General features: G+C 37.2%; 1 protein-coding gene across 1 annotated transcript in view; it reads right to left on the bottom strand.

Moving 5' to 3' along the window:
* PDGFC (platelet derived growth factor C) overlaps positions 1–23,081 on the bottom strand; it is a 136,153-nt gene that overhangs the window by 31,421 nt on the left and 81,651 nt on the right. The window contains exon 3 of the mRNA XM_080385330.1: positions 7,198–7,378. Within this exon, the coding sequence (XP_080241456.1) occupies positions 7,198–7,378 (181 nt within the window). The remainder of the gene's footprint in view (positions 1–7,197; positions 7,379–23,081) is intronic.

A 23,081-nucleotide genomic window follows, 5' to 3' on the forward strand; every position in this document is an offset into this window, starting at 1 on the left:
GGTCCATTTCATTAAACAAAAAAAAACAATCTGAAATGTCCTTCAAACTCTGATGTCAGAATGCAGTAAATGACATATACCTATTTTTAAATCTTGAGTTTCAATATTCAACTGTACTTTAATATAAGGGATACGTTCTTATGGAGACTCCCAGAATATGCTCAGGACCACAGTATTAAAATATCATATGGCTGAAAGTTATTTTCCTTAATGACGTGTTCCCTGATTATTAGCAGGTGTCAACATCAATGCCTATTAAATCAAGCTGAATGACAAAAACAACACCAAAGGTCACTGACGTGGTAATCCACAAGGGTGGTAATTCACCCCAGCCCATCTTCCCCATGTAGCATGTATTCTCTTCCTTGCATCTTTAATATGGATTTTCCACATTACTGTCTTTCCTGGATTTGTACGCATGTGTATATATATATATATATATATATATGTTTTGCTTTCTCATTAGTTGGAAAAATATTGTTCTTTCAGATTGTTCACAAACAGAAATAATCTTATTTAAGATACCACATACACCAGCCAGACCACTCCCAGAGTCATGATATTCCAGACTTTTGAAATTGTTCAAGACAAGAAAAAAAAAACTACTCTTGTTTCTATGTTTAACTTCTGTCGTAGACTTTTTGAAAAAACTGAGCACACAACATTAAAACATACATGCAAGATTTGTTGCAGAGCAATACAATAAAGTAAATGATAGACCACGTGAAAGCAACACTCATTTTCAAATTAAACAAATATGCATATACAAACTTCCAATGGAGATGCTATGAGACGCACTAATAAAGTTTACAAATAATAAAAGAATCCCTGACAGTATAAACATTTATTACTAAATGAAAACTTAGTAAAACCTTTAGAAACTTAAAGAAATTAAAGAAAAAAATATGGTCTCATGTATTTGAAACACCTTCTGGATATGTTTTCTGAACTTTTTCACTTTTTAGGGCATTTAAAGAAGTAAAACATTGCACAGAATCATCCTTCTGTCTGCTTTCAAGTGGGAGGAGACGGCTCATACGTGACCAAAGACATAATTTGGGAAAGGAGCAAAAAGCCTGCTTCTTCTTGACAGTTGCAGTACCCCATCTCCTGTTTATGGCAATAATTTCTGCATGAAACAGGTTGCCAGAGGGATTTAACTTGCACATAATGCTATTTTGAAAACTAAAAAGATAGCACTTTTCACCGGCTCTTCTCCACCTCACTTGTTTTGATTTCCCCCTCAATACTGTCTTTCAAAAATACAATTTTAAGACTTATATGAATGCTTCATTGCGGCGAATGAAGAGACAGGACGCAGCGTGATGCAAGCAAATGTCAATTTATTGTACAGAAGCACGAGGTTTTATAGACTTTCAGAAGCTGCGCGTTTTAAACAGATTGGTTCTTGAAGCTAAGCCTTGCATACTAGGCAATCCCTGATTGGTGGTTAACTGCCAGCAATTAACAACAAGGTGTTATCTTTCCTTGGTGCCATCCCTCTCCCACTCCCCTGTGCTCTGCAAACATGCCTCATCATGTTAATTGTTGTCTAGACAAGCTCGAGCAAATTCCCCTCAGCTAACTGATTGCTGCGCATGGTCCTAGTTTGCAGCCCGCTCCTGCACTTCATAACCAGAATCAGTTATGTTACTTATTGAACACTCCTGAAGCTTTCAGGAAAAATTTATACTGATTTCTTTAATAAAAAAAAAGCAAAGCATGACATTTGAGGTGTGGTAACATAATCGTATTTAATTTTGAAATTATTGTTACTTATTTAGAAACAATATCAGCTGATTTTTTTATACTTTTTGCCACACTGAAACTGGGTGGGATATACAATAAACTTCCAAAATCAAAAAAATTATATCTTCTTTAAGTATACAACAAATCTTAAAAAAAAATAAAATAAAATGTTTGTCCAAGAAAACAAAATTACTTTGTCCTTACTTTGTCCTACAAATAACCAGTGAAATGATTTCTGATTCTTTTCAGCCTGAGCCACTGTAAAACTAGCATCACAGAAAAATACAAAATAATTTATATATACTACATGAGAAACTACATTCGCATTTTAGCCAGACAGAAAGGAACGTAGTCCTTCAGAGTAAAAAACTTGCTGTCATATACGCATAGTCATTCCTTTTAAGAGCTAAATGACAACCAAGTAGGTTCACAATGTCTCTCTTCCTTTTTGAGTGTCAGAAAATCCACACTGACATCTCAGGTTGTGCAGGTCAAGGACACACTGTCACAGACATGTGTGCTGCCCCACAGTTTTGCTATAACAGTTCTGCTAGATTAATTTCTAACCCTTTGCTTCCCATACACAAAATTTTATTTTTTTTTAAATGTCCATGTGACAGAATGAAATATTGTCATGGGAAAACAAGATGTTATGATTTGATTAGAAAGTACCCTTCAGATGTTCTCTCTGCTTGCTAGGGTGGTTTTTTCCTCCCTCTCATTGTAGTCCCATGGATAACAGCCACCCTCAGTTTTGTACTTTTTGTAGTCTTTTCATTAATCTGAAGCATGTCCTTCTTATCTATGTACTCTGTGGTGATCTTTAACATTTCATTTAAGAAATGTCAAAGAAATTTGTCTTTAGCTCTCAAACAAATTTAATGCAAAAAGAAATCTCCAGGGAAAGAATTAGCCCCCAAACCTCTCTGATTTACAATGAATTTTTGCCACACACAAAGAAATTGAATGATTGAATCTGCATGCTGGAACATCTTCAAGAGTTTGTTGATTTATCTGGGCTTAGGTTTCACTACACCTCATCAGTGAAAACTCTGAACACAAAGATTTTGTTGAAGAGTCCTTCCCACCATATGAAGGATTTTCACAGCCCTTTTTCACTCCATGGAGCATTGCAAAGCGCTACGTAACATTGATACACACTCTCCTGCTGCTTCATACCACCTTGGCTTAAACAACCCTGAAATCGTGTAATTTCCAAAAATCTTTTGAATAATTCAAGACTGTAGAAAAGCCTTTGTTTAGGAGATCAATAATGTCCTTTATGTTGTTTCTGGATTGACCTCCAGTTATTGCAGCCAAAGATAAGCCCTCCTCGAGCTATGGTACTGACATGTAAGACACACACCTGATACCTGTGATATCTGCGGATTTTTGAAAGGAATGGAGTGCTAGGTAAGAGCTTTCCTTTTTCTGTTCTATTAGTATGCACTCTTTAGATTTTATTTGTCTTTTTCATTAAACAAGCTCAGTTTACAAGGTTCCACAAACAGAGCAAAGCTAAGTCAAAAAGCTAAGTCTAAAAGAGCAAAGCTCAGTCAATTTGGATGCAATAAAGGAACAATTATTAGACAGCTCTAAACAGATTATCTGTATCAAATTTAATCTTCATTACCATTAAGAGCAAGAGAACTACTAACAGCATCTCTGCATCAAAAGGAAAAAACCCCACCTCTCTATGACTGAAGTCCAGGTAGCCACACAGGTACCGCACCGAATTTACAGACCACCTGCCAAGTCCCTTTGAAGCTGGGTCAGTCTTTAAACTTGGATTTTCCTCTTCATCTTCACTTGCATAGAAGAGGGTTAAGTCTGCTCTTTGCAAAGATCTTTGGCGACAAAGGACATGCTACCATATGCCAAAAAAAGAAGGGGAATACAGTCACCCCCAGCTTCAACTTTAACTGGAGCTGCTTTGTTCTGAGTGCCCTGAATAATTAATAACTACTTTGGCAATCAGTCATGCATTCCTTAATGGCACCTCAGGCATCAAGTATCCCATTCACCCACTCCCCAAGTAACAATGGACTTTATTACATCAAGTTTTCTCTGCCAAACTTGTAACTGACATAGTTTAAACTAAACAAGTCACTAGGAAGACTGATGCCCAAATATGTATTAATAGAGTTTATAATGTTTCCCTCAGTTGCATGGGGCTATTATGTGGATTAGAGCTGTAACCGGGGGCAGGTAAGAAGGCCGTGGAAAGAAATGAAATATGGATGGGTTTTGCCATAAAGTTCTAGGAGGATTTCAGTGGTATAGTGCTGCCAAACCCCATGACATTTAATAAATGCATAGCTGAACCGTCAAAATGCAGAACAACCGCTAAGCAGCCCCTAGCAAATAAAAGCAGCTCACCAGTAAGCACAGACTAAGTGACAGGGCAGAGCATGAAAAGAGTGACCAAGAAATCTGGGCTGAAATTAGCATAATAATTTTGAAATAAGACAAACTACATTTCTTAGTATGAATAAGCTTTTTCATCACTTCCTTCCACTTTACAGTATTCCAGGCAAAATTAACTTGCAACTACAGAACAGAGGAAAGGGAAGTTGAGTTACAGCAGAATTATAAAAAGTACTAGATGCACCCAGGGTACGCAATTTAAAATGGAAGAAATTCAAATTATTAAACTGTAATTGGCTACAATCTGAAGAAAAGCTTCATGTTTTTTCTTGGGGAGCACTCTGCTTTTACACAGTACATGTGCTGCTTTTATGAGGTGCCTCATAATCCCATGATAAACCTTTCTAGAAAATAATGTGGCATCTATTGACATTGGAACTGCTGTGAATCCTTTCGAGTGACTAAATCTTAGAAATAAAGTAATCAGATCAATAGCCATTCTCCCCATACTTATTCATCATGTGAAAGGTTGGTTTGAAATCTCATATACAAAGTAAATTTTATATATATACACGATAAATTAAAGCAGATTTAGACAAAGCCATTTCTCTTGCTCTTTAAAAGACCTGAAAATGTGTCCGGTGGCGCTCTCTGTGTGTGGCCTCCAAATACAGAAACAATCTTGCACTGTTTTATTTCAGTTTTGCTTCATTTCTCCCCAGACAATCTCTCATTGCTAGTATACCAGCCATCTCCCCCTCCCCCTCTTGTCAAAAAAATGAGGAAAAAAAATATTTAACTGTTTAGGACCAATTCATTGAAGTGAATCACTAAGTGAATCAATCATATTTTTGCAAGAATTATTTAAAATTTATGCTATTTTCCATAGCTGACATCTTTTTGTTGTGGAGGCTGGGGAGCTGTAAATTTGTTTCTTTTGAAATGTTGGATGTGATCACATAGTTTTAAAGAAAAACACATTTTTTTGGCATCAGTTTTCAACTGCTTTAGATAGAAGAAGCAGGTCTAATCCTGATACCCAGCAATATAGATTTCATTTACAACTTGCAGTCTGAAATTGTATTTTGCATGGCTTATTCAAAGGTAATTTTTGATGAAAAAGATCACAGCCCTTTCAAACAGACATTTGGAAATTAATACTCACAAAACCAATAAGCAGTTGTTATACTGCACATTCTGAGGCTAGTTCTGAATTCTTAATGACATAAAGGCATCTGCTTTGCCTGTTACATATGTGCGAGAGAACATGCTTGGTTTCTAAAACAATTTGTATGTTTACTTCTTATGCTATACGATCTTAGTGGAGAAAAATGGGGAACTAAAAATGCATCCTAAGATGTCAGCTCTGGTTTTGTCTGTTGAATAAGTGATGTAAAAATATCAAGGATTAAAGAATTGTTTTGCAAGTGTTGATAATTTATATTGTAACCATCTCCCCCATCAAATGTCAAGGAATAAACTCAGTCCATTTGTACCACATGGCATAAAGATAATTATACATACACTCTTGGTTTTTTAGGTGCCTTTGTTTAATCCATTCCAAAGAAACTGGATCATGCATAAGTACGATAGGTAGCAGGTAGGATGTAATACTAGAGCTGCAACAATGAAATTTGGCATCGGCATGCAAATAGGGATTTTCTTTTACCATTTTCTAAAAGTAAACATACTTATTACATTCTGCCCTTGAGTGTATAAAAGTTTAAACCTGGCCATATTTCAAGTTGTTTTGGAGACTGACTGACATTTTATTTAATTTCAAGATTCATCATTATCGAGTCATACTATTCTACTACCAAAAGGGTCTAACTCGTAAGAGTCATAGATGCAGATCAAACATTTATTCACTTCAGGAAGAGTTCTTAGTTAGGCCTAAATATTTAAAAATACTTACAGGAAAACAACAGAATGTACATATATATATGTACAGACACACACACTATTACGCTGACATCGCCATCAGCATGCTAAATATGTTAAGCAGAAGATCATGTGATGTTGAAAAGATGTGTGAAATTGTTCTTGGCTTCTTCACAGTAACCGAAGTTGTGCGGATGGGGAGAGAAGGCAAAAATGGCAAAAGCAATGAGCAAGCCGAACGCGTCTCCAGTGAAGCGCATGTCGGTGGGGTTACAAAATGGATTCTTTTGATCAATTTTTTATTGAGCTTGCAGATATTTTCCACCAACCAAATACCACAGACCACAAGTCTACTTTGGAGATTCACAAAGTGAATTATGAGGAATTTTCACAAAAATGCTCCTTACTCTCTTTAAATATGGAATACCTATTCTAAAACAAGTCAATCCATGTTCTGCTCCACTCTAATGTTTCAGAACATTATCTTGTCCTTAAAAAAATAAAATAAAATCTATAAACATTGTTTTGCTATCACAGATCTTTCACTTAGTGAAAAAAGGTAAAAGAAATCTGTTGACAATGAAAACAGTTACATTTTAGACAATGTCTATTGTTTAATACCTGCAATTTGCAAGCATTAAGTCACATTCAAGAGAAGTCTAAAGTACAGCTTCCAGGGAAAATACAGTGGAAAATGAGTATTATGCATTGTATGCTTTGTCACTACAATAAAACAACCCAGAAGCATAATAACTTTTCTGGTTTTGAACTAGGTATAATCACTTGTCTCTGTATGTCAGCTGACTAATAAAAACATTAATTTCTTCAATTTTTTTGCAACTTCCCAATGCTCTTTCAACATTTACACAGCCGATTCTTACACTGATTTTTCTTCCCAAAGCCAGAAAAAAATTTTTTCATAGTACTGTATCAGGAATGCAAACATTTTATTGAAGTTTCCACACAAACAACTGAACCCACAACTTCCCAGTCCAAAGCCATCCAAGAAGAACCACAAGAACACTCAGTTAGTTAAAAAAACAGAAACAAAATGTACAATTCTGGAAGGCAGATTGCTCATTATTATTATTATTAAGAAATAAACAGTAATTAATCCTAAGCTATTAAAAGATTCTTTTGAGCTACCACTTCAAAGACTTTGTTTTCCTGAAATGTTCCAATCTGAAACATGTTACTTACTGGCATAAGAAGTGTATAATGGATGCAGAATCCAGGTTCAGAAGGAAAATATTCATCAGACACAAATCTTATTCTGATCTGGTTTCCTTTGGAGATTTGTCTGCTTGGCACACTACTGGAACCACACCAGCGCCCTAAAACAGTGCCATCACTAGGCTCTTCAATTTCTACAAAGTCGTACCTGAGCAGAAAAGAAAAATCAAATGTTTATTTACTGATAAAATTTATATAAACTTCTTACTTTAATCCATAAACTGTCTCTGCAGTTTACAATTTTTTCTTTTTTTTTTGTAATGCTAAAAGCATGCTACCAAAGTCAGCTATTTTAAACTTAGCTTCCAAGTTGCTACTGGCTTAAATACGTAATAAAATCATGCAGTGAGGTTAAAAAAAAAAAATAGAAGTGGAGTTAGCATTCTTAAAAGACCCATGAGTATGGTTTTGTTTGCTCCTTTTATGGAAAGCAATTACAACATATCGGATAGGGCAGAACAAAGTCAGAGAAAAAACCACTAAAATTGCCTGAGCGTGGCGCAGTAATTTGTACTGCGACATCACCAGCTACGGTATGCTGCGTGTCACCGGTGAAAGCTCAGGGTCTTGGTGGTACAGAAGGCTTCCCCTCTTGTAATACCAGTGGTAAATAAGCTCCTGAAGGTTAAAGTGGCCCAGGGACACTTGGAAGCACGTTTTTGAGTTTATGCATATCCCAATGAGACATTTGTTGAGCAAAGACATGTCAGAAAGAACCTGGTATTTTGGGAATACTGACTAGAGAGATGTGGGTTGGGAGCTTTGAGAGAGTGAAACAAGGTTGATTTAGTTTCACATTTCTTTTAAACTGTGGTCTGGGTATCCCTGGGGACCTGTGAAGGCTCGGTAAGAAATGCCAGTCAATTATCTTCAATTAGCTTCCATACACCACACAACGGTCCTCACTTCCACTGGAAATGTTTCCCAAATCACAAAAACACGGAAAGCCACTGCTCTAGAAGGTAAGGCTGGTTTCAGTGCTTTAACCTGTTTCAAGCCAGTTCCCCAGCTGCCCACCGACAGCATAAACACCAGGGGTTTCAGCGGGATTTCCCCTGTTGCAGCTTGAACCCCCCAAGCCCCTGCAGCAGCACAGCCGGGTGGGCTGTGGAGGCGCGAGCGTTCACCCCCACGGCTTTCCCAGGCATTGTTTTACTTTGAAACCACAGCTTGTATTCTAGCCACAAGTGTAACACACCTCTGAGAAAGCTTCAAGGTTTCTGATTTTTTTATGTTCTCTTCTATGTGTAGCCATACACTAAATACACCTCATGTAAATCTAAATTGGTAAATAACGTTGAATCCTTTTCAAGGGTACAAACAGTCCTACCTCTGACGACAGCAAATACTCATATTTTAAAAAACATGCACACATACTCTACCAAATATCCCAAGCAGTATTTAAGGTGAAAATCATTACCTAATAAACATTTTCTACTGAAGCTTTTTCTGGATTTTTTTTTCAGTAAAGCTAATCTTTATAATGATTCCCAGTTCCCTAGTTAAGACAGCAGGCAATAAATTCTCGTGTTGCGTGTTTGTGCAAGACTGACTTGCACGTTTATTATCTCCACTTAAAGGACCAGTATTTTTTCCACTTAATTAAAGATGAATGCAATGAATATGCTCATTAAACTGTGTTCAAAATCTATTACTGCCATGTACCATAGTTTTAGATCTTTGTTGAACTTGTGATACTAATTACTTTATCACCATCTTCCCTCCCCCCCCCAACACTAATTCCTTTAACTGATCCATCAGTGTTTTTACTTTATGATCAGGTATAGACCTTATTACAAAGGGCATGTGTACATTAATTGTACTAAGGTTTCAGGGCTCATCACATCAAAATCATTTTAAGCACTAATTATTATTTTAAGATCAGCTTATGAAGTTTCTCAAAGTAACCTTTATATTTTTTTAGTTAAGAACATGAAATAATGATCTACTTCTCTGACTTGTAAAAAGCGAGTAAGTTAATCATTACATTTATTGACTTAGGCTTAAGAGGTCTGGGGGATCAGGCATAATACGGGTGTTACTGTTTCTACATAACTTGCAGAGTACTTTCTATTGCACCCTTTGGTCTCCTGGTATCCCTGAAATAAAAGAGAAACTCAAATTCCACAGTGTAAATCATAGACCCTTAAAATAAATGCTAATTAATTCCATCTGTTGAGAGGTAAAATAGAGGGAAATAAGTATTCTGAAAAACCCAAATAAAATTCAGCTTTTGGATACACACGACAGATACAGACAGTTCTGTTTGTTGGGGTGTTTCTTCTATATTCAGTTCTTTTCTCCTTGATCTTTGTATATGGTATTTGTAAACAAGCTGTTATTTGAAAATCAGGAATCATTCTGATTACCTGTGTGTTATCGGTGTTAACTGGAGAGGTTTCTCAACCACCTTTCTCCTACTCTAACATCATTCTGATCAGAAATCCACTTGTTTCCAAGTAACAAATCTGGAAACACTCTAACCATTATATAGCACTCACTAGTACTGCACTGCAGGGTGAAGAATTATCAATATCATTATTTAAGGGATTTAACTAAAACCTATTTTATAATCCAATCAAATATAACTTTCTCATGGCAACATGGTACAGTACATACGTCATGGTTTATAATGATTACTCCCTTTCTGCAATGTCTCCCTCAGGACCAACAAAGGATTTGTGTTCTTCTATGCTGAACAAACAATTCTGGTGCTGTAGACAAAAATGTCTGTTTTTATAAGAAAATATGGAAGATAGAGTATTTTTTTCTTACTGCTGAACACAGATGTAGGTGGAGCTCCCTGCATAATACAGACATTTCACCATCAGCAAGGGGAATCTTTAGAAGTCCTGTCTAGATCAACAGAAAAAAGTCCCTCACGTCCCTCACCTGTTTCCTGGACATAAAGACATTTTTAGCCAGTAACTTTATTCCTGCCATCTAGCCTGAATGTGCTGTGAGAGCCTGCCAAAATAATCTTCTGTGCAATTAAAATTCCTTGCATTGCACATCTGGACTAAAGTCTGAACTTATTGTGAAAAGTAACAAAAAGTGGTTCAGATGTTTTAACATTTACGAGATTGTGCTACATCATTCTGCAGCTTCACATCACAGGGCTAAAGAGCAGCAGGGACAACAGCATAGCCATTCAAAATTATTTCCCCATCAAGAGAAGCCTGTACTTGCAATGCAAGATAACTATGACAAATAACCAAGAACTGAGAAGCTATTTTCCATCTGCAATGGAGTAAAAATGTTAAAATGCATGTTGTACCAAACAATGAATCCTTCTTTTCTGTGGAACATACAAAGCAGAAAACACAACCCTTTTTGACAATGACTGAAGAAATGCTCTGCTACTAAATCTATGTTCAATACATTATTCAAATATTACAAAGTAAAATTTATGACAAAGAAGTAGTCCAATCTTTCCTGGGATGAAAGATGCTTTTGTCTTTAGTCATGAAGCCCACAATGCCTTCCATTATACCTGTGTCAGAACATGTATGACTCTTCCCTATGGCCTAGGTGCCTAGGACCATAAATTGAATTAACCGGAACAAAGAATGTGTTGGAAGAGAGCAAGGAAGCAATGTAAGTGACTCTAAACTTCAATGCCTTTCCAGCCAGGAAATGTCTTTTCCAAGGGAACAGGTTTTCCTCCCCCTTCTATATTTTTCCTGGGGTTTACACTGTCATTTGCTAAACATATTCTGACAGGCTGTTTACCTTGGCTTGCAGTTTTGTGACCTTTTTGTGGCTTCTCTCTGCCTTCCGAATTCCACAAATACATCAATGAATGTAAGAAGCAGAAACCCACAGGGTAAAACACTTTGTCATATCAGTGACATTGGACCTTTCTAACTGTATATAAATGCATGCTAGACAAAAATCTAGCACACCCATTAAAACAGGTTGTGAAAGGTGAAATACATTTTTCCTTTCTCCTTTGATAAGAACCTGTTTCAATTTTTTTTCTTTTTTTTAAATGAAGAAAAAGTTGATAACAACTCCTGCCTTTCTTTATTATTTTTTTCCACTGTGTCCTGTGGGATGCTGTAATATTTCTCTTCCAATTTGTTTAAAAGCACACGGACTTCCAAGGTTTTCCTGGTGCTGGCATAACACAGCAGAACACCTACCTCAGCTGCAGACCAAAAGCATTCAAGATTCCCCAGCAGTTCCTCAGACAAACTGTTATTGACTAGAACTTAGATAGTTTATATTTGGACAGCTTCTATTTTTGGAAACATTGGAAATTACTAAACCTGTCACCACCAAACCATAATTCTGATTTTTTCTAAGCAAAATTACAACACCATCATTCTAAAGGAAAATTTCCTCTCCCTATTCCACCTCCACGTGAAATAATTTTCATTTTTGCTATTGAAATATTTAACTTTCCTATGGAACGGTATTTTTTGTTTTCCATCATTTGACTTAACCGTGTGTTTGTTTAGAAAAAACTGTAAGGGTATTGGCAACAATCTACACAGCCTTCACCTCTTAGATTCTGTTCAAATTATATCTGTAAGTAATCATATCGCTTTCTGTGAAATAAACACTGCATTTACATATAGAGGAAAGTCAGGCCAAATGTTTAGCTTGAAGATGTTTTTTTCCAAGCTTGTCACTCTCACTTGAGGCCTCCTCTAAGCAGCCCAGCCATCCGATGTTGCTCTGAGGGGCAGATTCACATTTACCCGAGTGAAGGGGGAACACCAGAGCACGACAGAGGCCCTTGAACCCCCAGTATCTAACGGCAGACCCAGTCTGTTTAACCAGCCTGGTTGTAACACGCCGTACAGACTCCAGTAAAAACACATGGTGGGACAAGGGGAATGCAAAGCTTATGACAAAGGGCAGGGGGAAGATGAGAGGGCCTGAAGGAGGAAGAAGCCAGACGAGGCGAGTGACATGCTACATGAGAGAAATAAGTGGATTTCAGGCAAAGTACACTCCTGCAGATGTAGCAATACAGTTGTAAAAAGAAGAGCACACTGTATCAGTCATTTAATAGGTGGAGAACTTTCTTTTCTATTACCAGTACTACCCCTCTCACTGAAAGTAAAGTATGTTTTCATCAAAGTCTTTTCCTCAAAGACCAAGGTACAGAGACAGATCATGTGAGATAAAAATGACACAAAAATTAAATAATTGATAATAATGAAACTGCAGGTAGTTGTGCACTATTTTTCAGTTTACATTAAGAGGAAATCTTACTTTTGGTATTATTTCTTTTCCCTCAGATATGGCCAGGCCAGGTAGTACAATTACCTATCACCCAAGCTTGCAAGCTTCAGAACAGCTGTTTAATAAATTATTCTGCTTTTCCAATGCATTAATTTACATCATACTGTTCTGTATTTGTTGCCAGACAACAATATTTATATGAACCTCATACTGGGAAAGATTGGCCCATTCGCTCCAGTTCTCCATTCAGCCCAGCAGACAGAAGGTTCCTGAAATTACAGACCACTAGCAGTGCACATCAGTAAAAGTTAGCTATTAGTAACTCCACTTGTCAGCCAGGCAGCAGAGAAAAAACCTCAAATGATATAGAAAGCAAATTTCCTGAAGGAAGAGAAGAGAGAGGGCACTTTGGCTGAAACGGTGACCCTGTGACAGCACCAGCAAATAATCCATGCAGGGTAAACTATCAATAAAAATTATTCTGCTCAACGTTATCAGAAATATTTGACTGGGGCTACTCTGAATGACAGTAAAGTCAGGATATTGGAAGAAAACTGTTTTTCAAAAACTACCCAATATTAAGTTTTAAATATTTAAAATACTGAGTCTGGATTTTGTCTTTCCAATAGGAATTTCTGAAAAAAAATTACCCAGGGTCATTTGACCTCAGCTCCTGAGGCTCGCGCAGCATGGGCAGTTCTCCCCTGGCATTCATCCTCTTCAGGAGGATTTGGCAGTGCCTTCCACTCCAAGAGGAAACTCTACAGATATCATTACAGATTACCCAACAACTGAGAAAAAGAGTTACGTTCTACGTTTTCTGTCATGCTTGATGTTTTAATGTAAAAACAGAGAAAAGACGGTACAGCAAAGATTTGACATGAAATAGATTTCCATAGTATTACCTGTATCTCCTGATCCTACACACAGTGTTTTAACAGTCACTGGAAAGAAACAGCATACCCAGATATAATCCAAATAAATAACTGATAAGGTCCATTTTTTGTACTCAGAAAATGATGTTTAATTATACACAAGTATCACTTCTAGCAATAGACATCACTTCCAGCCAATAGAGCAAGTGAGTGTAAAACTCCCCAGTATCATGCCATGTCTACATTTTCCATGAAATAAAGATACTCAAGGTATAAACAGAGAACATTTCTAACTGCCGTTCACCAAATATGGATTGTAGTTTCTGCGCCAACCTACTTTGAATACATCTATTTTAGAATATGTAGTACTGTACGTTAGGAACTGCCTTATGGAAACAGAGATTCATTCACAAATGTTAGATGGTTGCCATGGTAATTTCTATTTAATCTTTCCTCATACTGATTAGTAACCGCCTGAGGCTTCTAACGCAACTGCATAACTCTATATTTCTACCTTGTTATTTAGGACATATGAAAAAAAAGCTTATCTTTAGATTTCAATTTTCTTCCCCTTCATTCACTGTAAGCCACTTTGATCATAAATGTATGTTTACAACACTGCAAGTGAAAGGGAAAACCATGACAGAGTTCAAACCCCCAAATTCTATGCTTCAAACATTTGAACACTTTTCATTAAAAGAAAAGGATGCACTGGTTGTTTGATTTGGAGAAATTAACTGTTGCATGACCATTGTCCAGTCTACCAGAAAACCTATTTTCTTCTGCTGTGGATCCGCTGAAAAGCTGAGATATCACATGAAGCTGAGACATGTACATGTTGCATAGTGGCTTTTGTTACTTGGTGAACTAGAGTCAGAGCACTGCATGCAAAATCAAGAAACTCAAAGAAATGTATCTTTTCACCCTCACCCCAAAACTCTCATTTATATCAAAAGTTTACCTCAGTGTCAGTTGATAAAACTGAGTACTGCTGGAAACATATCCCTTCCCTGATGGCTAGTAAATTGCCACAGAAACACCTCTAGGAAATAAATCATCATGACTAGTATCTAGGTGCACCAGTATCTCCACCTTCAGCATGTGAATATCCTGTAGTCTCTGAAAGTAACTTCTGCGTTGTGGGGAGGAAGGAACTTTAACTTTTCCACAAGAATGAGAAATTGTAAACTAGAGGAGACATTGGTAAATGTACTTAAGATCCTAAAAGAAAATAATTCCATATCCAGACAGCAACACTGTAATACAGGAATATAGCGACCACAGTGTTCAATCCCAGACAGCCTGTGCTGCGAACTAACTTATTCTGGTGTTAACTTCTACTGATAGATTATTTCAAGCACTTGAATAGAAATCTTATAGAAAGAGACATTATAACCCCATAGATCAAAAGTGGAGGTAAGAATGAAGATTGTTTCCCAAACTCCTCCTTTTAAAAGTCCAATTGCTAAATTTTTCAGAATCTACCTATACTTATCATCTTTATATCAAAAAGTGTCAGGTATTACCAATGCCAGTCAGGACAAGAAAAATGTTTAGCTCTCTTTAAATAAAGATGAAGTTTGGTCTAAAAATGGCACATTATGAGTAGAACAGAGACACAAAACAACAAAAAAAAAATATATGAAACTTCATACCAACATTACTATGTGTCAAAGTCAAAGATGAACTCTGGACAACTGGAGAGCTTGGAAAGACGTACTAACACATACGAATCAGCTTGCAAACGATGCCCCAGCCCGTTTACTTACCTTGGCCTTCATCTTAAGGAAGAAGTTCCACATGGAGTAAGTCTCCAAGGGTTTCCATCGCTCAGGGTTATGTTACACTTACTTTTTTCCTATTTGACTACAGATTCTCCTGTAGCCATATAAAATACAGTTAGTAAAAAAAAAAAAAATCCCCGGAATTAGGAGTCACTTGGAAAGGTTATTTCTCAAGGACTAGAAGATGGGTAACATTTATGTGAAAAATTTTCTTCTACTGTTTCACCACCAATCTGTCTGCTTTCTGCTACTCACTGCATGTTTGTTTCTTTAGTACCCTGCACAAGTTATGAATTGAAAAAATAACGTATGTAACAAAACCAGTAATAGGAGTACTCATTGTGCTGCCCACTAGTACTCCTATTTGTTTCCCACCCTCCCTTCTGCCAAGGAATACCCATGCAATTTATTATTATTATGTACTTACAGTACAACACCATGTAGAAATGGGAATCAGAATTCAGGGTCCTGCTGCACGGGACACTGTATTCTCCAGAGCACATTCCCCTTCATAGAGAGGCAGCCCACTGGTTACAGACAGCACACCAGCTCAGTAAGTAACCTACACCATATAGTACTACACTCTTCATGTTTTGGAGAATGAAATGCCTTACTAAATTATTTCCCAGTACTTCTCTATAAAGTCTAGTATATTTTATCTTGGGAATTACAGAAATCTTAAGAAATCACATGTTCCTACTGTACAGATCAATATTTTGTACAAAACCAAAAACATTACTGGAGCTCAGATTTCACATCAACATCCAAGGTTGTAAAGCATTCTTTCTAACCCACTCCACTATAAAATTTCTACCTCTAGTCACACTGTTCGCATTGGTCAACGTTTCTGTTCCAGCTTCTGTGAATCCATAATCATGTTTCTACCATGTTTTTTCAAGCAGCACTTTAAATATTTATTCTAGTATCCCAAATGGTAATTTTTTCTTTATGCATATCCCTTATATCCTAGAATGTAGCGATGGCTCCAGTCAACGATGTGAAAACTACTGGCTAAGCAATTTCCTAATAATATTCAAAAGCATATTTTTGGAAAACAACAACAAAATTCCTAAGGGGCATTTTCACTGTTTGAGGATGCACCCAGGGCAATGCAGGCAGCACCCTTTCCCCTCAAGCACCCTCTGATAATACAGCATCATTACACGCCTGGTCAAGTTTCCCCTCTTCCCTCACTCCTGCCTACCTCAAGGGGATTTGTGCTCTATCTATGTTTATTTAAATTAAAACACCTTTATTTCTTTAGTTCAGCGATACAATAACATATGGTCTCTTGGCTGCTACACTAGCACACAAGGTTTACCAGTTCAGGACAGACCATTTGTCATGAAGTCCAATATCCTGCTTCAGGACAGGCCAGTAATTGCTATTTGAACAGAGCGAAAAATCCCTATAATGTAACCGAGCAGCCGTATAACACTGCATGAGGTAGAAAATGTGCTCCCAACCCTAGCAGGAGATCAGTTTTCACCTGAAGAGCGTAGAGTTTTCTCTCACTTCGAGTTTACTTAGTTATAAATTAAAGCTCAGAAAATTATGCAAACCTATTTTTAATCCAACCACAGCATATGAATCAAAGGCCAATATGAAACGGTACTTCTTCATAATTGTTGCTAGTTTACTGGTCTCCCTCTTCTCATGTTACTGTCAGAAAAGGAAAAGATCTATTTATTTTACCTTATAAAAGCCCTAGGATACTCCCACATGACCATTTAACCTTTTTTTTATAATAAGTAATCTCCCTTTTTGCAGTTTCTCATGCACATGCATCCTCTCAGATAACCTGATGATGTGATGAGAACAGATTAATGTAAATTGCATTACATTTCACTTCTACTTTATCCTAATGGAGCAGCATCAAGTGCAAGACAGGACCGTTACTGATTTGTCTGACTGACAATATTTGCTGGTAATACTGTCTTAACTACAATTTCATGTGAGCAACGTTGTTAACATGTCGGTGATACACATAATGAAACGACCACAGCATGTAGTTGGGAGGGAAAGAGCCAAGGAAGAGGACAAGGGGAGGAAGAAAAAAAGAAAAGCTGCATAACAGGTGAAGAAACACAACGGTCTGTCTAGGAATAGGATGGTTGGTATGTCTGCTATTCCTGCTGAAAAAAAACAGAATAAAGGTGGCGGTGAGCCTATGGGCCTAACTGCACTTAGACCTCCAGGAACTGGAAAACATCAGGGAGGGAGTCCATGCTACATATAAACAAATATTTAGACACTACACAGGGTAACTTTAGATTATGTTGCTGCGCCTGCCTTTGCAGCTTGCATTTCTCCTGACATCAGGACAGAAGAGAGCCACGCCAGAAACTGCAGGTGACTACAGGGCCTGTCTGCACTCCTGGGCTCAGGTGAAGATTGCTCACAGCATGGTTTTGTGCTCCCTTAGAGCAGACATTTACTACTATCTTTTACTAAGTGGTGGGGCAGGAGCAGGGGAACTCCATCCAAACAACTGTTCTTGGAGTACCCTAGACAGAAGCAAGACCCACACGAATCTTCAAAGAAAATAACTTCAGTCTACAACATTAGAAACACAGCCAGCTACAGTAACATGAAACAATTTTAGAAGCAATAAATTAGGATTAGGACCATTTACAAAAATATGTTGATACTGTGGACATAGTTTACTTTATTCAAACAGCTTGCTTCAGATTGAGAGAACCAGGAAGGAATTTTAAGGAGCCTAAAATGTTTTTCAAGTCAATGAGTGCAGTCTCTGGTGTGAAAAAGTAGTAGGAGATTATGTCAACTGCCCACTCATCAGCAATCACTCCTCTAACACTCATCTGGGCTGTGAAGATAGATTTTAAGTTACTTGCGAGACAATATCCATTATAGTGTCCCCTAGCAACAGTGGATACTAAAAATGAATGCTGGGTTTATAGTAAAGGAGGGAAAAGTGGGTGGGCAAGAATGCCCCCAAATTTGTGCAGCATTTCCTTCTGATCACATCATGTTGGCTATGCTGTTCTCTCATTCTCCTCAGAGAAGCATCTCCTTCTCTTTCCCTTTTTTACGTTGCACTTAGATTTGTTTAGAGAGCACAATTTTGCAGCTATAAACCCTTTCTGCAGAACTGAGTTTATTCTTTCTGAGGCTCAAGAAACGTGTGTTACAGAGTAGTCTGAAATAACTGTACTGCTTTTTGGGTTTCTATTTTTTTTACCTTCTTTTACTTCCCGCAATATTTACTTTGTCACATTTACAAATTGTTATCATGAGAATGGAATTAAGCAACTTTTACTAAGCAGTAGAGAACCCAAAGGAATGTGTATACTTCTGGATACAGTACACAGCTCTGCCGCAGTATGAATGATGGACAGGTTCTAAACCAGCAGAATGGAATGAGCTGAATGATGAGTTAGTGTTTGAATCATTTGGTAATCAGTCAGTGTTTTCTGGAATCATGGGAAATCCTAAAGAAAGAGCTTTCTTAAAAAAACTAAAATAATGATTAAAAAAAAATAATAATCAAGGAACCAGAATTTTGTTCAATGAAAATAGAACAGAAAAGAAGCAGGTCCCAGAAACTTCTTTTGATGCAAAGCCCACTCATTTTTAAATAAAATAAAATAAATAAATAAATAAATAAAAAAGATAGCAGGATGCATGAGTCTATTGGACTCTTCTGCATTCATTAAATTGAAATAACATTGTTACAACCAAACCCACATGAAAGTAATAACCTTTGTAGTATTAACCTTTTTTCTTTATATATAAAGGAATAATAGATAACCAAAAGACTCTGGTCCTAAATTAATCTAATCTCTTTAAAGACTTTGATTTGATTGCCATCCCCACTCTCATCCTCTCATCCATTTAAATCCATTCAGCATTTAAACCTCTCTTGAATGGATATCACTATTCAGTTGTCTTGCAAATGGATTGAGCACTAAAATCCAGAACGAAAAAAACAACCACACAAACACCAGAAGTTACTCCAACACCTGTCTTATGGCATTTTCTTATGCATAAACTTATGGCATCACAAAGTTTATGGCATTTTCTACACACTGCTCCTAAAATGCCACCTTCCTGCCACCAGCAAAACATCAATGCTGCTACTAAGGACGTCAACTCTAAATTGGCTATTTCATAATAATTCTTTCCTAACAGTATTTCAAATAAGTCAAGGTACTTGAACGTTAGAACTCATCCCAGACATTTAAATTATATGACCATCTTTAAGACTTTGAATAAAAATGATTAACAAGTAATTGGGGGATAGGGTGGTAATTGTGTATTGAGGAATGAGAATTCATATGCTTTTTATAATTCCATACATTAAAGGAATCAATCCTATCCAAAAGGATCTGAGTCACATAAGAGAGACATAATAAATTTTAACTTTAGTATGATTTCACTTTTTGTGAAGAAGTTATAGCCAATGATGAAAGAGACATTTAAGTATCACTGATTATATATAGTCACCCAAACGGAGCCCAGCCCACATATATCCTATATGTGTAGCATCTCATAAAAAAGCAGGTGGCTAAAATTGAACATGCTGAAGTTCTAAGGCAACAGCTGTCAGAAAAGAGCTCTAAGGACTGGTCTTCACTACAACATTCATCTCTGTTCTCAGAGTCTGTGATTGTGATGCTGACTTTTTTTCCAGTTTGCAGCCTTAAAAATGTTGGGGGACTCCTCACTGTTTCCTGACAACTCAAATAGAGGTGGTAGCAGCAACCCCTGCACCTTCAGAAGGCGGGGGGCAGGGAGAAGCACAAATCCCAGCAACCCAGTTACTGTGCAACTGGAGGCATCATGAGCACTGTCTGCACTGGCTCCTCTGTAAATAGAGAGTTCATTTAAGGGTCTTTGTCCAGTTATTCAAAGCCCACTTGAACTTGCACTTACCCAAGAGATAACTTCACCCTCTGCAATCACGGTTCACAAGAAGCATTTAAGACTGTCTGACAGTAAGGACAGCCCATCAGTTGTCCAGAAAACAATCTTTTTAGGAACTAGACCTTGATAAGAAACTCACTGCCCTCAAAAGACCCAGAATGAATACTTTATGTGAAGGGTTACATTTTGTTCCTCAATCTATGCTTGATATTAGTATGTTTTTCACACATACTTCAATATTACCCCTATAATGCACTCAAGGCAAAACAAACAAAAATTTTGGGTGTCGTCCCCCCCCCCCCCCGCAAGGATGTGGGGTTGAATTTAATCTTTCTATAAGGAAAAGGTGCTGACATTATCTTTCATGCTGCTGCTCTGTTGATGCTGTAAGACACTTCCATGACAAGGGGCCAAACAGAAGCAAAAAATCTGTCCTCTTTTTTACCGAGATGCTTAGGATGCAGTTATACATGTTTACTCCGCATGCTAGATGTACAGACCTGTAGTAATTACAAGAAGTGAAGCTCCACATGGTGCAAGTTACTCATTGTGTCTTATATTACACCCAAAGGTCTCTTAAGAAAATTAATTAAGAAAACATTTAGCCTTTTTTATTGTGTTTACCGTAACTTATCGCTACATAGTATGCATTTGACACAATTTATGTCAAAAAATACCCCCAAAACCAGCTAAGCAAATATTTTCCTTCTTCATAGCCACTAAGGACAATGTCTGCATGTTTCCTCTTAATATACTTGTTTCAGTCTTGTCAGAATAAGCCAGATCTAATTTTTTAACCCTTGTCAACGATTTCCTAACGATACATTCATTAAGAACACAAGTGACTGTTGAAGCCAGTCGGGTTACAGTTTCTACCACAGAACCTTAATGCCCCCCGAATGGAAGGGGATAGCTTGGGCACAGTCCAGTCACAACAGATCTCAAGTGAAAGCAAGTAGCATATAGAAACATTAGGGAAAAGGGAGGGAGTGAACTTAATGCATGTGGCTCTGTATCATAAAGGGTCATCCTAATAACCCTCAGAGGAAGAACGTGCCTGCATTAAGAGTTAAGTACTTAATTTGATTTGAAGAGGGGGAAAAAATTCACAGAACTACTCACATAGATTTTACCCCATGTTAGCACTGACAGCTGCCTTCAGCTTAACTAATTTTCTTCAGGCAAAAGTTCTACATATTACACATGCTAACTAGAAAGCTTTGGGATTTCTTTCAAAACAGAGGTAAATGATTCACTTATACAAAGATTCACATATGCAGCTGCTAAAAGCTCCTCCAGCCCCGCAAAAAAAAAAACAAAAACCCCCACCACAAAACAGACTATAGTTCGTACTTTAAATTAGAGGACTGAACAGAATCGAAAATGAGTGTAGCTATTATAATATGAAGACAATAGTCAAATGGCACCTATTATTCAACCATCAGTTGGTTTCACATTCCTTTACTCATGTATTTTATCCTTATCATCTTATCTACAGAAATTGCACTTTGGAATTGTGACACATCTCTGTGTTTTATTACATATAATACAAGTCAGACTGTAATCATCTGACAATTAGGAAGAACAGCTGCAACCACCACTGAAATGAACTAGAGCCATTCTGCGCACAGGCAGACAGTGAGTTTGATACACACTACTAATGTAAGAAATATATTTTATTTATTTATTTATTTTCCTATTGCAGCATTGCGTTTTAACGTTCTAATGTACAACCAACTCACAACATCAGGCTGACTTTTAAAGACAACTGTAGCATCCATATTCTGCCCAGAAAAAAGCTAATTCTATGTATTCCTATCACAAAGCTGTTACCATTGAATGTAAGAGACAGAAAGCAACACATTTGGACAAAAGCAACAACTGAGAAAAATCAGTCCTTCCTGGTCATGAGTTAAGGCATCTCTCTGATGACAGGAGCTGTCAGGAACAGAAGTCTAATGGCCTCATGATTAAAACAGCATTGAGGGGCTAGCATCATGAAAATAATGACCTGTCATATCAGCAGAAGAAAAGCTGCTGCTTTTCTTCATCAGAAAGGGTGGGCTTACAGAATGTAAATCCCCTAAGCCTCTGTTAGCTTATGTAATGAAAATTCACTGCCAGTCCTATCATCTGAACAGTACTGCACAACGCAGCCAGAAGACTGTACTCCTCCTTTTCTGTTTGTTTAGTTTGCTGGGTTTTGGGTATGGGTTTTTTTTTTTCTTTGTGAACTTTTTCATTCACAAGTCACAACTGAAATTATGAAAGCACACAAGACTGAAATTACTGCAATATTGCAGAGATTTATATATCTATATTATCAACCAAACAATCTAAATCTCTTCTGAGATACATGCATGGATACAGTTTCCATGTAAATTGGAGTTTGTGTTCACTTTGGAAAGGACACTGGTATTCTTACCATTCTGCCCACAGAAAGGGTTGCAATGCAGATGTAGTAGAACTACACCGTTAAGAAAATCATTAGCTGTATTTCAAGCAATGCAGAGATGAACTGCATAAATTTCAAACACACCACAATTGTAAAGGCAGGACAAAAACCACCTGGAGAAATACAGGCAAAATATCAGAAGTTTATTCTAAAATACCTATAATTTAAACTTTGTTTCGAAAACATATAGAACACAGCAATCGTGCTTAAGACTGGTGAGAATCAGCATGATCAGAACTCTGCTGGTTAATGTTGTTCCAGGCGTGTCTGGGTCAGGATGGCTGGTCATAAACATAGAATTTGCTGTAATGCAAATGTTCTACCTTGGTAAATACTGTTAATTGAATTGCAGGTAAAAATGGAGCGGAAAAAAGCCATACAGGATCACCCCGATTCAGATTCAGGGAAGTATTTAAAGTGGAAGCTAGAATGATACCTTCAACGTATCTGTAAAATGGGATATTTGTTCTAGATTAAAAGACCTCACATAACAGCTTGAAATGTCAGAACTGATGTTGGAGAAATCCAAGTGTGGAGGCCAGGCAAGCCAGATATAAGGCAAAAACTCGCCATAGCTTCAGGATATATCTAGGACATCATATTTACCACCACCATTGTTTTCCTGTTATAGAACTATGCTAAGGAAAAAGT

This window comes from Falco punctatus (genome assembly GCF_963210335.1).
Source record: "Falco punctatus genome assembly, chromosome: 1".
In the NCBI taxonomy this organism is placed as follows: domain Eukaryota; kingdom Metazoa; phylum Chordata; class Aves; order Falconiformes; family Falconidae; genus Falco; species Falco punctatus.